A 15,656-nucleotide genomic window follows, 5' to 3' on the forward strand; every position below is an offset into this window, starting at 1 on the left:
GAGATGGAAGTTTGGGGGCGGAGGGAGGAGGTTGGTTGAGGTTCCGGGTTTTGTGAGACCCAGTGTCCCGCTGAGAGTCCCACCGAAGATATTCGTGAATTACGTAAGTAGGACTTTTTTTTTCTCTTGATTAAAGGAGATGGGGCTGTTTGAGTACGAAGCAGTCTTTCTGCTGTTCCTCTATGCAAGGTTTGTGGGAGACATGCCTGTTTGTAGAATTAGAGAGAGTAAGAGCAAGGGGGGAGGTAGACGGGGAATGGATCCCGGAACACCGGGGGGAGCGTCAGGAGTCCGGGCGGCGGGGATAGGGGTCTCGGGATGGCGGTATTGGTGGAAGGGGGGGGACCGTGGGCGTGCCGATTGTGGGATTCGGCATACGTACGTGGATTGCTTGGCCTTGGGCGGTCCGAGGAGGTGTGAGTCGATTGAGCTGGTCCGTTGACGGCGTGCTGGTATCGTGACGTGTATCGTGACGTGATTTACGGATGCTTTGTAGGATGGTTGGGTAAAGATGGTGAGGAAGTTTATCGGCTTCCAGATCGTGATAATGAGTGGACGAGTTGAGTGGTTTAAGCCAAGACGGGTAGGTAGGGTAGGTCACTCCAATGGTAGGGAGCAAGCTTTCGCGCGAGGCGATCCGTATGGTCTATTTAAAGATTTGACATGTGAAGTGGCTATTGCCTTGGCCTTGGGCCCTTTCTACGGGGACTTGAACAGGATCTGGCTCTCGGGACCTACTCCTCTTCTTTGAATTTCGAGGATGGCTGTCACAAGCTATCTGGGACGCAAAAAGGATTCGTTATGTTCAACTTTCAGTAACACCCTACCTTCTTAGCGGGACCGATCCCCGGCACATGGTCCGTTGTACAGCCCGGCACGGCAACCTCTTCCTGGAGCTGAAATGGCTGCTAGTGATAATGGCATTCGGCTTCGATATCTCAGTGTACTTTGATTTGAGCCCAACGCACGATGTGTGATTGCGTGCTTACTTGAAGCAGATTCCAAGAAATGCTCGAGTACCACAAATTTGCAATTGAACTTTTGAGACAAGTCATACTATGAAATCATGCTCACGAATAGCAGTGCCATTCACTTATTTCTTCGACTACAATACTAACCCACGCAGCTGTGCCATCACCGCGTGCGTTTAGCAGAGGGGGTGTTGGGTTTTGTGATCCAGCGGGAAAGAAAGTCTTACCAAGGTGGGGCAGTCTTGTTGTCTTCTGGGTCAAAGTAAGGATAATCAGGGCATCTTCCAAAAGTAGAGGCGTTGAGATGCTACTAATTCAGAATGAGACCTGGGATGTTTGGGTTGTAGTCCTTTGAAATGCTCATTGTGGAGCTGGATGTGAGACTCAATCATGCGGAATTTCTACCTCAGTGACTTCATCTAACCGCACGACTACCGTGTAGCTGTCTATCTATGGAAGTGATAGGAAGAAAAAAGACGACGCAAAGGAGTTGGAAATCTCCGAGCTCGCCGCAATTGTATTGCCTCTGGGACATTGGGGAAGCTGCACTTCGTTCCCCGTTCAGGTTTTGCCATATTGGGGGAGGAAATCCTTCCCATATCGAACCCATACATCACTTTGCGATTCTCCTGCCACACATTCATAGCCTTGTCTCGAAGAAATGTCGCCTTGAATCTTTTTCGGCTCTGGGGTCCACACCAATTGTCATCACATTCGGCAGCTTTGGCAGATGAATCTCGACCGGACCACGGTCGACAACTGTGACCTCAAAAACCGCCAAGTGAAGGACCACGAACCTGTAGCTCTCCAGCGACGCAGAAAGACGCCCCATGCAAGCATGCCGTTCACCCTTGAGCAGGAAACGCTTCCTTGGGTTCTGTCGAGGCCTCTGAGTCGTATTTCCCACGAATAGCAAGCCTGCGAGGCGCCTGATGGAAATTTACTCTCAAGTCCGACATGAACGCTTGGAGAGAGTAGGCCGCCTTGGCAACGTAGTTGCGTTTGCCATGCGAAGGGAAAGTGTTTTGCAAGACTTGGCGAATCGACATAGCGACACTGCTGAGAGTCATTTACAAATCCAGTCAGTCAAGTCCTCTCTTTGGTACTGCGTAAGGCTTGTAGATGAGGTTTTGCAAATTGGTGACATTGAAGAAAGCAATCGTGTGCCCGTCAGAGTCGAATGAACAAATACATTTCATGCGACAAGGCAGATGAACGATGTATGGCCCCACAGAAGTGTCCAAGAGACCGGTAATATAGTGAATCACGTCATTGGTGAGAGACCCAAGGCCAAGAGTTCGGCTTCGAAGAATGGTAGAGACGAGGATTGAGCCGATGATGAGATATCCTTCGCTGTTGAGCACCATCCGGAAACATGTTGGAACTGAAGCATTTCCACTGTGGTCGGCGAGTAAGTCCAAAGTCCACAGTCCACGAACGTTTACAAACACCATATCTGTCATGAAAATAGGTTGTGGTCGCAATGCTCATTCCTAAACCAGCATTATGACATGCCGAAGAAAAGGAACACAATGCTTGAGAACTAGAAGGGGGTCAATAGGGACTATGGGTAGAGGACGGAGGCTATACAAAGTAACCTGTACAAAACAAACCGTCATTACATAGGCATCCATTTTGCGAAGTCCAAGGCCGAGGAGGGCTATCTGAGGAAGAGAACTGGCTGCTACAGCGAGCTTTTTTGCTGGCCACTTCATCAATTCTGATCCAAATTCATACTGAGCGTCGGTTGTTCAACGTAACTCGTAGCATTGTCATGAGTTTCATTTCATTTAATGATACTTAATGAGGATGAGCCTAATTTGATTTGAAAAGTTCGGATTCGCAGTTGAGCCATAGGCAGCATCAAATTAAGGCCAAATAAGTCAGCTAGGAAAAGGACATACGACGCCGCAAAATCTAACCCAGCCATTCACTCTGAACTCGTTTATCAGTCACTAGCCAAAATGTTCGACCGGATGGAAGACGTCAGTCGAAACGCCGGGCCGCGGTGGCGGTGCGGAGCAGTAGGGGTGGCAAGAATGCGGGGTTTGTGGGAGGGAAGGGTCTCTCAAGCCCATGACACCCCCCGTTCGACGGCTCACGGTCGCGGACTAAGGTTCACGCAACTTTCCGGCCCGTTGACACACCTTTCCTACACGCAAACGCGTCATGCAGCTTCTTCCCGCCTTGCTGCATCCTCGAGGTAGACGAAGACGAAGAAGCGCGCCAGGAATAACCGTACGCTGTCAACCCGCAAAACAATGAAGACCGACGCGGCCGCAAACGACGAAGCCTGCTGTACTTGTGCGAAGCTCCTCCGCTCCGTTCCCCGGTACAGCACCGCCACCGAGAAGCCTCTCCCGGACGACAGGCGGCTCGGGTGTTGCGCTCGTGTAATCTGCGGAAGCTGTATCCATGTGCGCTGTGCCCCAGAGAACACTTTGGGGGAATAGGGACGCTGACCGCAAAAAAAAAAGGATAACTCCCGGTTCGCATCCTACTGCCCGTACTGCCAGACGTCCTCGGCACCCTCGACGCTACCCCCGAACCTCAAGGACCCGCCGTCGTACACCTCCTCCCAACCAACCCACCACCTCTCCTCCGGCGCCTCGGCGGCCCCGCCCCCGCCGTACTCGTACTCCTCAACCGACGCCGGCGCCGACGCATCCCTCGACGAGAAAAGCGCATCCTCGCCCTCGACCGCGACGCCGCCCGAGGACACCCTGCACTTCCTGAACCACGACCACGACACAATCGCCTCGCTCTCCCTCCGCTACGGCGTGCCCGCGGCCGTTCTCCGACGCGCAAACAACATCACCAGCGACCACCTCCTCCAGGGCCGCCGCACGGTGCTCATCCCGGGCGAGTACTACGCCGCCGGCGTCAGCCTCTCCCCGCGGCCGATCGAGGGCGAAGAGGAGGAGCTTCGCAAGAGCCGCATCCGGCGGTTCATGACGGGGTGCAAGGTATCCGACTACGACGTCGCCGTGCTGTACCTCGAGCAGGTCGGCTACGACCTCGCCGCGGCGATGGAGGCATACGCCGACGACGAGGCGTGGGAGAAGAGCCACCCCGTCCAGGACGGCGGGGGTAAGAAGAAGACCAAAGCTGCGCCGCCGCGCAATCGGGGACCCTTTTGGAGAGGATCTGCCTAAGAGTCTGGTAGGGGGGGGGAATGATGATGGGAAATATGACTTGAGCTGTTTACTTCGACTCACTGGGCGCGACACGGAAAGGGGGACCGGCGTTTGGGCATTTTGGTATTATTAGAACTCTTCTTCATTGCATCGTCATCATGTCCTTGACCACCATACGGCTCTGTTTGGCCTGTATAAAAACGCCGCTACCATATACCGTTGTAACGCTTTGTACACAATATACGTAACATGTCCCGACATCTCCTGTGTGAGAAGCACTCAAGCGACGACCATGTCCGCATTTGAAAAAAAAAAAACCACCGCCCATCCACCCCACGGTGGAAGCCTTAAAAGGCGGACCGCGTCCGAATGTCCGAAATCTTTCTCTCAATCTCTCTCACCGACCGGTCGAGTTCGCCGGCAATCATCTGCTTCTTGTCGCTGGGTAGAAGGGTGTACCTCTCGCACAAGTCGCCGTCGATGACGCCCTTTACGGGTACGTAGTAACCGCGGTACATTAGGTGATCTCTTCCGGCGAGCGGTGCGTCCTCGGTGCGCATATGCTGCTCGAGGTTCTGGAAGAAGTCCACGTCCTCGCGCGTGACGAACGGGATGAAGACGCCAATGGTACCGTTGATGCCGCTCCAGAGGAGGACGTCCTGACCACCGACGACCAAACTTGTTCTGGTGATGCTTGTGGGAACGTCTTGGGTATAGGAGTGGCCTAGGAGGTTGAGGCGGTGTGGGGTGCCGTGGAGGTAATCTCTAGTGTTGAGGAGATGGAGACCGCCTGATTCCTCGTCGGCTTCTTGGCTTGCCTTCTCAGGGCAGCGAACGAGGAACATGTTACCGAACTTGTCTCCTCCGACAACCGACTCGTAATCCACCATGGTGGTGCAAGTCACCCATCTGGAGATGGTATCGTCGACGAAGGGAATGAGCTTGTTTGTTGTCGGCTTATAGACGACATACGTGATGCCGTGCTGGACATCACCAACAACAATGCGGCTTCCTTGTGTGCTCAGCGACACAATCAATTGTGGAGCCACATCGGCTTGGGCTTTTCTGAGCATTTGTCTCAGGCCCAAGTCGTAAATCCTCAAGGTCTTGCCAACGCCCGCGAGTAGTCTGCCTTGGAATCCAAGAAGCGCTGACGGTGGCTCTTCAACCTTGGTTTTGTGAATGAACTCCAGCTCGTGGCCGTCCTCACTGAAACGGTAGACATGGATGTAACCTTCAGAGAACTGGCGAGGGTTGACGACCATGTCCTTTCCTGTGCCAACAATCAGGAAGCTTTCATTGTCCTGGCTGGCGAACGAGACGATCGCAGCGCTGACAGCTGCTTCATTATTGTCGAGATCAACGGTTTGCAAGACTCGTTGATCCTCTGATAAGGGATCGATGACGCTGATGCAAGAAGCCCAACGGCCTTTACCCTTGGGGTATCCGAACTCGTCAGGCGGCAGCACCACGGCATCGCCGTTAACGACACCAGGTTCCGCAATCAGCTTGGCTCGCAGGTCAGGAGGTAGCGTATTATTGTCTGCCTCGACTGTGTAAAACATGGGGTGGTCGGGATGTTTGAGAAGACGTCTCGGAGTGTAGGTGAGGGGTATCGATTTTTGTGTAATGGTGTCTCCGAGGTTCTCAATGGCAAAAATTCTAAACCTCTGCGTCAGCTGCTGATCAAAAGCATGTAAGTGCAAAGATAAAAAGGGTAAAGTATGACTCAGTAGGAACAATTGGTATGTTGCGTAAGACCTCATAGCGCTTTGGCATAGGATCCCAAATTTCTCATCATGTCATGAAAGGGAGCGGGTGGATAAAAAGAGTGGCTCTTACCTTAATGATTGGCCTTGAATGCCAACAACACCTTCTTCGCACTGCTCGCTGCTGAAATTCCAGACCCATTCGAGGTCAACGTAGTTCAAGGGTGTCACCAGGAAACCTCGAGTGATGGGATCGGAATATCCAAGCCAAGGACGGGAGCTTAACCCTATCACGCAGGTCCGTCCTTGAACAGTGACTTGGAAAAGTCGCACCGGCTTGGGGCCGAGGAACTTTTGCCTCGTATCCGTAAGCTCTCCAGTGATTTCGTCCAAAACTGTACGGAGATAGACACCAGAGTGTAGGCCGATGTGAAGATAGAGTGTTGAGCCTCCAGACGAGGAGTCATCCATGGCAATAATGGCCAGCGATGAGGGAGGAGCAGTCAGGGCTTGAACTGACTTGCTCTCGAGTGTTGACTCGGGATCCAACGACAAAACACGCACAGTGCTGTCGTCGCAACCAACAGCCAGGAACGAACTTCGCAGACGTCCTTCAGGGATTTCACCCAAGCTCAGACATGTGACAGTTCCAAACATCTCCTTCTTCTCATCGTACTCGGCAAGGGATCCATCGCCATCCATCTCGAAGTAGACGATTTCACCCGAGCTGAGTGCGACCGCTACCTGGTGCTGGTTGGTGGTTGCTGCGACAATGGATCTGTGCTGTGGCGCGGCCCACTCGTTTACTTGACCATGTCGAATGTGACGAATACCCTTGGGATGGACCTGGATGAGGCCGTCTTCGCCTAGCAGCTGTGCGGCCAAGGTGGGCACAGATGTCAGGAAACCGGAATCGCTGACCTCCTCGACTGTTTCACCAATGCTCAAAACAAGAGTTCCATTGGTAAAAGATAAAACGATGTAAGCATCGTATTGATCGCCGCGGCTCAGCTTCAGAGTCCAAACCGCCGAGGGAATGCCAGGTAGTTCGGAGGCCACAATCTCGTTGACTTCCAAGCCATGCTTCAACATTCTAAATGTGCTACGAGCACCGTTGCCGCAGGCTGTGTAGATTTGTGGCGCATCCTCGCCAGTCAGGTTGGCCACCTTGCAGTCGAGCAGGGGGTTCATGGAGTCAATGCTCTCGACAAGAGCAAGGTTCTCTAGTGGTCTTGGGTGGAAGTAGACCGCTTCGTAACCAGCTCTGGGATCCGTTGGGAAGTCATCGCTTGAAAATTCCAGTTCCTCGTCGTCATCTCCGAGCTTCTCAAACTGGTAAAATTGATGGTTACCGAACTGGCTCGCAGCGTACAGGAAACCGCTCTTGAGAATGCATAGGCTTGATGACACCGGCGCCGTGTCGAAGTACTTGATCTTGAGCCTCTTCACTTCGCCAGTGGGGTTACCATCTGCATCCTCAACCATGTCGAGAGTGGCCTTGAAGAGGTCACCATCCTCAGTCTGCAGGAGGAAAAAGAAGGCCCCAGCACTGCCTTTCAGCTTGTGCATGACGCCAGATACCACGTGTCGCTTCCTAGAAGGGTCTTCCGTTGCACCTCGCCGGCGCGGGATTGGTACGCGGAAGGCTTCTTGGTTGGAGTGCCTGTACGTGATATTTTCCTCTCCACAGACCAAGACTCCGCTGGGACCATCTTGACCACCTGGAACTTGGAATAGCAGTGATGCCGTGGGATCGACTGGCTCGGACCATTTACGAACGACGTGATTCAGTCCCAGGTCCAACTCGTAGTACACCAGCTGAGTCTCTGCTTCCCGAGCAGCCTCTCCTGTAGGATCTTGGTCTGCCTCGGTGTACTCGATCTCGAGCGCAGCAAAGACCGGGTTGGCATAGCCGACATCTAATGCAACCATGCACAACACCAGTACCCCGGGCTTGTGTGCCTCGAGGGGCGAAGAGATCGTGAGCTCGGCCTGCGAATTGCGGTTGAGGACGTATACAAGCTTGTTCTTCTCGACTGATGCGATCATACACGCTCTGCCCTTGGGATCGCAAGCAAGATATTCTCCAGGTATGACTCGTCGCACCCCAGACTTGCCAAAAGTCTCGAGATGCAGACGCTGAAACCGATTCTGTGCGGGAATGTACTCGACGATTGTGATCCTTCCAGAGTCAGTCGCAAGGATGAGATAGTCTTGACACAAGGTCAGCAAAGTCCTTTGGCAATCACATCTCGCATCCGTGGTCGAGCGACATTGACAGCACTGACGCCTATCGTGACCGGCAAGCTTCTCAAATCACTAAGTGAAGCTTTAATTGGCACGGGGGGGCACGAGACATACCTTTGTTGCTTCCAGCCAGCCGGAATGCGGCCATAGACCGAATGATGCCGAAGATATCATGCGAGAGCAACGTGATGACTTTGCCCTGCGACGGATCCGGACGAAGCAAAGTCAATCGCGACCCTGACGCCGTCACAATGTTCTGCTCCTTGGTTCCAGAGAACTGACCCAACACCGCCTGCGTGACATTTGTAGGCGATTGAAGGGTCAGGGAGTAAAGAAACATATTGGAGGTCGTCGCCATGTTTGCAGGTGAGCGCAGATAGCCTGCGCGGCCTCACAGTTCGAGCTCGAATAGATGGGCGAGGCACGAGACGCGGTGTGTTTTTTGAAGTGGTGGTGGGTTGGGAGGCGGGAGAGCTCCAGCACGAAATTTCAGAAGCTCCAGGTTCCCACTTGGCGCCTGAGACTGGGCGTGGTGGAGAGCGGTGCCGGCACCTTGTTGATCCGAGCTACCCGAAATTTTGGGTCGGCCCCGTCGTCGATAGAGAGAGCTCTCTGGGAGCTAAGGTAGCGAGCGACGCAGTGTTCTTGGTGTCATCACAGGCCGCAATTGGATATACGTATCACGTCGGGCAAGATGGAACCGGCTTTCAGAAAAGCAGCGTCAAGCGCTTGCGGACAATGTTCTGTAATACTGAGGAGGCAATTGATTGCCAACGGAGTTCCCAGAATCGCCCCTCGCATCGCATCAGCCCACTCGACCCGAAGCCTCCATTCCACCATTTCCAGAACATCAAAGGTCAACAATGCGCCCACAAGACAGTTCTCCTCGTCCCCGAAAGCTTCAAGCGAGGCGGCTGCTGCCAAACCCATTGAAAACGAAACGTCGACCCCAAAACTCCGACCGGATGATCTATTCCACTCTTTTACGAACTCGCCCATCCCAGAGATCCGACGCCGTGCGGCTTTCATGCGCCAGCATGCCTACTGTTCTCACCCCGATCACCGCGCGACAAGAGTCCCGACTGTGGCACCCCACGGAGAGGAGAAACAATCGCAAACGGGGCAGCTTGCGCCGGCGCATGTCGATTTTGAGTGCCCCGATTGCGGAGTCCCCGTTGCCTGCAGCAAGGAGCACTGGATGGACGACTACGAGGCTCACCTTGAGATTTGCGATACTTTAAGGGAGATCAACGAGGACGACCATGACTTACGATCCGGCCGGGCATTCCCGGAGTTCGTCATGGTGGATGATCAGATGCCAGAGGCAGTCGTGAACATGACGAACTGGGACACCTTCATGTACAGCCGCGAATTTGAGGCTGTCAATGATGAGCGCAGCATGCGGCAGGTCACGAAGATGCTCACTTACCCTATCACCATCGGTAGTGTTCTGCATGAGTTGAGCCCTTACAGCGTCAAGCAAGGGGAGAGGTTGACGAGCGAGGGTTTGAAGAGTTTGAGTGGTGAGTTTGTTGGATGTTGTCAGAAGTGCGACGAACTGACAATAAGGCAGCTTTGCGGTACACCCTTCATCCTCCACTTTCTGGGAAGGGCACTAGTATGAAGGAACTCCGTCCCGAGGCACCTCCCGTGAGAGTCTTTTGCTTGGGAGCCCGTGCCGAATCATCGCTGCCCAGAAACGTCTGGATTCAGCTTGCTCATCTCTTCCCAGAGAGCAAGATTCACCTGATCTTTATCGGTCCTGAAAGTATGGCTAACCGGGACGACGAGTTCCCCCTGCCGCCGCGGACACCTGAGAACCCGTTTGGTATGGTAATTGAAGACCGGATATCGCACAAGATGAAGATCAGTACCATCGTGGATTACTACCACACCATTCACAAGACCGGCTACTTTGCGCCTTATGACCCTTACTTTGACTGCTTCTGTCTCTTCCATCCTGGTCTGGGCCATCCGGCGAGCAGTCACGAATGGACCGAGACCCTGCCTATGCTTCTGGAGACCAAGGTTCCGATCATTGCTACAGGTTACACCCAGTTCGATATGGAGAGAGATATCGAATGGGTCCGAAAGACCGCTGCCGGGGAGTTCGACGTCCTCTTGGAGCCTGGCGAAAACCTCTTCCGGAGCTTGAGGTGGGACCTGAATGACTTGGATCCCCAGGATGTCAGCTGTGGAAACTGGGGAGTGTGGGCGTTCCGCGGAAAGAGGTATGCGATGCTCATCAGCCATCAATTTGATCCGACGCTAACGACGACTAGATATGAGACGACCAAGAAGGATGAGGAGTAGATACTCGTCACCTTGGTGACGACATGAGAATGGGAATGCTGTTGGACCGAGTATAGAGGTTCTGTAAATAAGTGTATCATACTTACCGGCATGTGCATTGTATAACACAAAGGAGGGGGGAAATCAAAACCAAGTCGACTCTGTGATCAGTCTTGCTGTAAATTGGACCGTGCTTCCTTTCCAAAAATGTCCAACTCGAGTCTTGTGTGGCATGCGCTGAAGCAATTGCACCAATTATAACACGCACAGATCACAGAACTTAAGGTAGCTACGGTTGATAAGGTGGTAAAAGGTGGTTACCATTAGACAACGATATGTCCCACTCAATCATCCTGCTGTGCTGTGCCAAGATCGGGATGAATCTAGACGTTTTATATTGTGCCAACCTTGCACGTAAGGTAAGGTAGTCTGACTCGCATTAGCAAGACATACGCATGCGTTGTCAAGCGTTCCGGCAGGTCGGGTCCGGTGGCCGGGGCAAGTGCCGGGGCTGTCCTCTGCAGATGCGGGCTACTCCGGCAGGTGGCGTTTCCAACCTACCTACCTGCCTTATGTAAGGTGCCCTGGGTTCTTAGCGGGCTGCAGCGCACAGGGCCACGGCCGTTGAGCCGCTAAACGCAGCTGCAACGGGAGACCAGCCCTTCCCTGCAACCGACCAGCACCGGGGGGCAGGTCCCCAGTTTCCGCCCGCCGTCACTCAACCACCTCACAGATCAGCGTCGTCCGAAATCTTGCTGGCTGCAAGTCAAACTTGACGACAGCACACTCACAACTATTCCCGCCAAAGGGCCATACGCGCCCAATTTACGTGCTTCGTACCATGAGAGTGCGGTCGCGCCAACGATAGACGGCCATGGCAGCTGTCGCTACCCCTCGCGCGCCGACGCCGCGACCGAACCCCCCCGCGACAGTAAGCTTCTTGAACGACCCGGCCGCGGCCGTCCCTACGCCTTTGGCTCCCCCCGGTGCCGACCGAACCCGCCCTCCGCTTCAGACCAATCCTTCCGCTCGCCGATCTGCCCGGACTACATCTACAGACTATCTGTCCGATAAAGCGACCGCCGCCTTCATCCGCCGTGTCCTTTGCTCCAAGCATCTAGCCGAAAGGGGGAGGGCAACCCCGTCCCCGATCGAAGAACTGCTCCCACCCCTGACCAGTCGCAACGATGTCGATCTACAGCTATACGCACTCATCTCCGTCATTCTGAGGGAATACGTACAGGTGTGGTACAGCAAAATCACTCCCGATGACACCTTTGTAGACGAAATCGTCCAAATAATCGCCCACTGCACGAGGGGCCTTGAGCAGAGACTACGCAAGGTCGACCTTGAAAGCCTGTTGTTTGACGAGCTGCCAGATTTACTGGACAGGCATATACTCGGTGGGTCGAGACTCGCAAGCTATCAGGCCAGCCTTTCACTGACATCCACTCGATAGCCTACCGCGCGGCGCATGATCCTGTGTCTAGGCCGCCGACGGAGATAGACCCACGAGAAGTGTATCACTCGCTGTGTCCTTTGGCTCCTTTGACGCCCATACCCCGCTCCGAAGACCCCTCATCTGTTGCGAGCCAGCAAGAGAACGAGACGCTATATCGGCAGCTGCTGGTGCAGGGCGTCCTGGCTGTTCTCCTACCGACTGAAGACCTTGAAAACGACTGCCTCACCTCCCTGGTCGGCCAAATATTCTCCGAGCTCATTATTGGCAACGTTCTCGCCAATCGTCTTTCACAACCATGGCTCATTTACGAATGTCTTATAATCCTCACCAGAGTCCTCGACAGGAAAGCATCAGAGCCTATCGAAGAGGGAGTGGCAGAGGCGTTGCAGGCCGGGTCAACATCCGCGCTCCCCAGGCCGGCTCGCCGTAGTTGGTCCATCCAGGGGGCATTCTGGTCGCTCGTGCAATGGTCATTCCTCGCTTTCACAACAATTCGCTTCCTCATCATCACTCTCGCAATGTCTTCATCCCTGCCTCCGAGGTCAGAGAACGACGTGAGTGAAAAGGACCAAGTGACTGGTCAAATATCGGATTCGAAGACGCCGGAACCCACAGCTAGCTCGAACGAGGTGCGGCCTGTCAGAACGCCTATCGCCGCCTTCAAGCTGTGGAGCTGCATAGCTGACTTGCTGGAAATGGACTCTCGCATGCCTTGGTTGAGCGGGATGATGTCGCTTTTGCAACTCGGGGCAATGAGAGGCCCAGGACGTGTTGCTGGTCTCAATGGAGCTATGGACAGGTAGGCAACCATCATTTTATTTCTCCCTCTCCCTCTATAGCAAACTCACCGTCACATCGCATGAGATTCAAGTCACTGGACCTCGACAAGCTCCAGTGAGCAATCAGCGGCGCTCCGTCAGAAGAGTGTGTAAGACGGGATGGCTGTTCCCACGACAGCCTAGTGGGCTGCACTGTGGATGGATTTGTTGATGGCTTGATACGGGTTATGGCGGCACACCTTGGGGTGAACGCAGCGAGGGGGATTGAGTCTCTTGCAGGACCGCGCGAAAAGCCGAAATATGCTGTGCGACACTCACACCCGGCCCATTCTGCGACCCAACCCTGACTTGACCTCGTCCCCGATTCCTCGAAACATGCGGTTGCATTTCAAGGGCCTCGTGGCTTTTGACCAATCGCAGCATGCGTCAACGTTGCTCGCCTCCGATTTGCTTGATAGGCCCTCGCGGGGCTGCGCTTCCATCCACCAGCAAGCCTCATTTACGCGCCCAAGTCCAACAAAGAGCATCACTTTGCAGGGGGTCATTTCCATCACTGTCATCTCCTTTGCCCAGCGCACGCCTACGGAAATACGACGCTTGGTCAGCCACGGGAAGCTGTCAGTCTCGCTCGTTTCGTGAGGTCCCGCTGCGAAGTCGGTCATGAAAGTGGCCGCGCATGCTGGGACACAAATCCTACCTGCGCGGCGGCCGCTTTCACGATCTAGATCATGCTGGGGCTGATCGCGAGCTTCCGTTCCTGATCGCTACCCGATACGTACAATCAAGGCGGAACGGTTCAGGCCATGAGCAGTCACTCGATCCGTCCCGAGAAATGGACTATCTGCTTGCCGTCCCCCGCTCGGCGGCTAATTGCCTGCCCTCCATGGTCCGATGCGAAGCTTGGCCGGACTCGAACTTGGGAGCTAAGCTGTATCCCGGCTGACATATCTGGGCCTTTGCGCATTGGATGGCCTACTATTACACACCACCATTGGCCGCAATCGAACAAGACATATCTCAACATTGGGACCAAGGCCAGCTGTGCCCCTTCAACTCCAGGACGTCGTTCGAGCATTTCAGACTGCCTCCATCGCCAACGAACAGCCTCGGACTATAAACACATTTTCTCGTCGTCCAGCAAGTCTTTGAACCGTCTCTACATTTTATCTAGTCAACGCCGACACCCACCGCAAGCTCGTCATCGGGGGCGCCCTGATCCATGTCCTCATTCTCGTGTCACCTTTGCCTAGCCGTCCCCATTCCATTCCTTACATCCCCCCTCCTTTACTTCCCCTCCCGCAGATCGTTGCTCCCCTTTGTCAATTCACACGAAAGACCCTGCAAGCCCCCACACACTGACCGTCGCGACTGTCCGAGTCGGAAGCTTACCCGGGAAAACTAACATGGAGCGCTTGCCGCGTCGAAATACAGGCTCATTTCGCACACCATTCACCAACGCCTCCTCAACGCCGCATACTTGCCAACAGTCCTCCGCTCCATCCGCGCCGCCCTCTTCCCCAACAACGCCCCCGGCGTCTCGACCCTGGTAGCCCCCTCATCTGACGAGGAGTTGCGTGCCCTACGCCGCAGGTGCGCTAGCGCCATGCTGGCTAGAATCCCGCCCTGGTTGGCTGGTCTGTATCTAGGCGGGCAAGGCCTTGGCTTCCGGTGGCGGTCCGGACCGGTGTCGAAGCCTGATGCTGATGATGCTGCTGCTGCGTATACGAACGAGAGCGAGGCCAATGTTCCTGGCAGGGATGGAGGCAGCAACGGTGACGAGAGCGTGGCTACTACTGATGACGAGACTGATGACATGGGTAATGGCAGAAAAGAGGATGAAGATGAAGATGAGCAGCGAATGCTGTCCGAAATCGAAGAGGGCATACTGGATATCTTTTCGGACGATTATTGCAACAAGCATCTCATGTACAGCATGCTGGAGCTGATTCTGGTGAGGTTAATGCCCGAGCTAGCGGAGAAGGGCGTCGTTGAGCTCTGGGAGGAGCGTCTGAGCCTGTGACGAATACCACGAACGAGTCCTATGCCTTTCCATGTTTTAGATACCCTTGTTAGTCCGAGAAACGCAGTGCATAACACTTTATGATATTTCACATGATGAAGAAGCCACGTATACACTCAGGGGGGAAGGAGGCGGGAGGCAAGAGGCAATGGGTTCTTAGGATATTCGTGTATTTGCATACCGGCCAGGAGGATGAAAAGGGGAAAAGAGCGAAAAAAAAAGGGGGCAAATCCCTAGGAAATCAAATGCAAAAGGGGCCGCCCGTTTTTTTTTTCTGTTTTCCCACGCGAACTCTCTGGTCCCTCTGCTGCGTAAGTTTCTCGTCTACTTGCCTTGCTTCGTTCCGAGCTTGTTGATCAATTATGATAACCCGCGCGTGGCCCGTTGCCGTCCACTTTCCGTGACACCGCCCCCCTGTAGATACCATGCCTGGCTGACCAACCACCAGCCAACCGGGGAAACCTCCAAACTTCCTATCCTTGTCGCCTCACAGATGCAGAGAGTGTGAAAGAGAAGGCTGGGGATAATACACTGATGAAATGGTGAAGAATGTTGAAATGTTTCGCGCTCGGGGAACCAAGCTATGAGGACTTGATATCGAAACGGTACAAAAGAAGATGAAGGAAAAGATGACTATAGAAAACCAGGCTGAAATCAATATGGCGTGTGGGGAATTTTGCGGTTTCGCGTGAGCGGAAAGGTCTTCCCTCGAGGGGAGCGTGAGCGTTTGTAAGAATGGGGTATATGAATGTCTCGATTGCAATTTCGAGTACAGAGGATGATGATAATGATGCTGTTGTTCCGAATAGTAGAGAGAATGTCTCCGCGCTGTCAACTCTGGCCAGTGTTCCCCCGGTCCTGTAATGATAAGGTATAATTACTTGGCCGTATTTCCAAATGTCGTGAGACTGTGGACCAGTGTTGGGAACAGAGGCGCTGGAAAATGTCGCCGCGGAGTCTGAAGCCTCAAGGCCCAATCAAGAGAAGACTAGAGAGGCTGTCGTGAGACATTGACCGTTTATTCCTGAGGTATTCGTGT

General features: G+C 53.9%; 4 protein-coding genes across 4 annotated transcripts; 3 read left to right on the forward strand and 1 right to left on the reverse strand.

Moving 5' to 3' along the window:
- Window positions 1-3,232: 3,232 nt before the first annotated feature.
- On the forward strand, window positions 3,233-4,126 carry CORC01_02060 (uncharacterized protein; the record flags this gene model as incomplete). Its single annotated transcript, XM_022613712.1, has 2 exons — window positions 3,233-3,388; window positions 3,449-4,126. 2 exons carry the CDS (start codon window positions 3,233-3,235, stop codon window positions 4,124-4,126), a joined length of 834 nt encoding a protein of 277 aa, XP_022479803.1.
- Window positions 4,127-4,455: 329 nt separating this feature from the next.
- On the reverse strand, window positions 4,456-8,422 carry CORC01_02061 (pre-mRNA-splicing factor rse-1; the record flags this gene model as incomplete). The annotated part of the gene is made up of 3 exons (XM_022613713.1): window positions 4,456-5,770; window positions 5,951-8,030; window positions 8,179-8,422. The coding sequence occupies 3 exons, from the start codon at window positions 8,420-8,422 to the stop codon at window positions 4,456-4,458; spliced, it is 3,639 nt and encodes a 1,212-aa protein (XP_022479804.1).
- A 336-nt stretch (window positions 8,423-8,758) lies between these two features.
- On the forward strand, window positions 8,759-10,377 carry CORC01_02062 (uncharacterized protein; the record flags this gene model as incomplete). The annotated part of the gene is made up of 3 exons (XM_022613714.1): window positions 8,759-9,587; window positions 9,638-10,295; window positions 10,347-10,377. The coding sequence occupies 3 exons, from the start codon at window positions 8,759-8,761 to the stop codon at window positions 10,375-10,377; spliced, it is 1,518 nt and encodes a 505-aa protein (XP_022479805.1).
- Window positions 10,378-11,230: 853 nt separating this feature from the next.
- On the forward strand, window positions 11,231-14,617 carry CORC01_02063 (PXA domain-containing protein; the record flags this gene model as incomplete). Its single annotated transcript, XM_022613715.1, has 4 exons — window positions 11,231-11,759; window positions 11,816-12,617; window positions 13,056-13,214; window positions 14,029-14,617. 4 exons carry the CDS (start codon window positions 11,231-11,233, stop codon window positions 14,615-14,617), a joined length of 2,079 nt encoding a protein of 692 aa, XP_022479806.1.
- Window positions 14,618-15,656: the final 1,039 nt, after the last annotated feature.

This window comes from Colletotrichum orchidophilum (genome assembly GCF_001831195.1).
Source record: "Colletotrichum orchidophilum strain IMI 309357 chromosome Unknown Scaffold_11.1, whole genome shotgun sequence".
Taxonomy (NCBI): domain Eukaryota; kingdom Fungi; phylum Ascomycota; class Sordariomycetes; order Glomerellales; family Glomerellaceae; genus Colletotrichum; species Colletotrichum orchidophilum.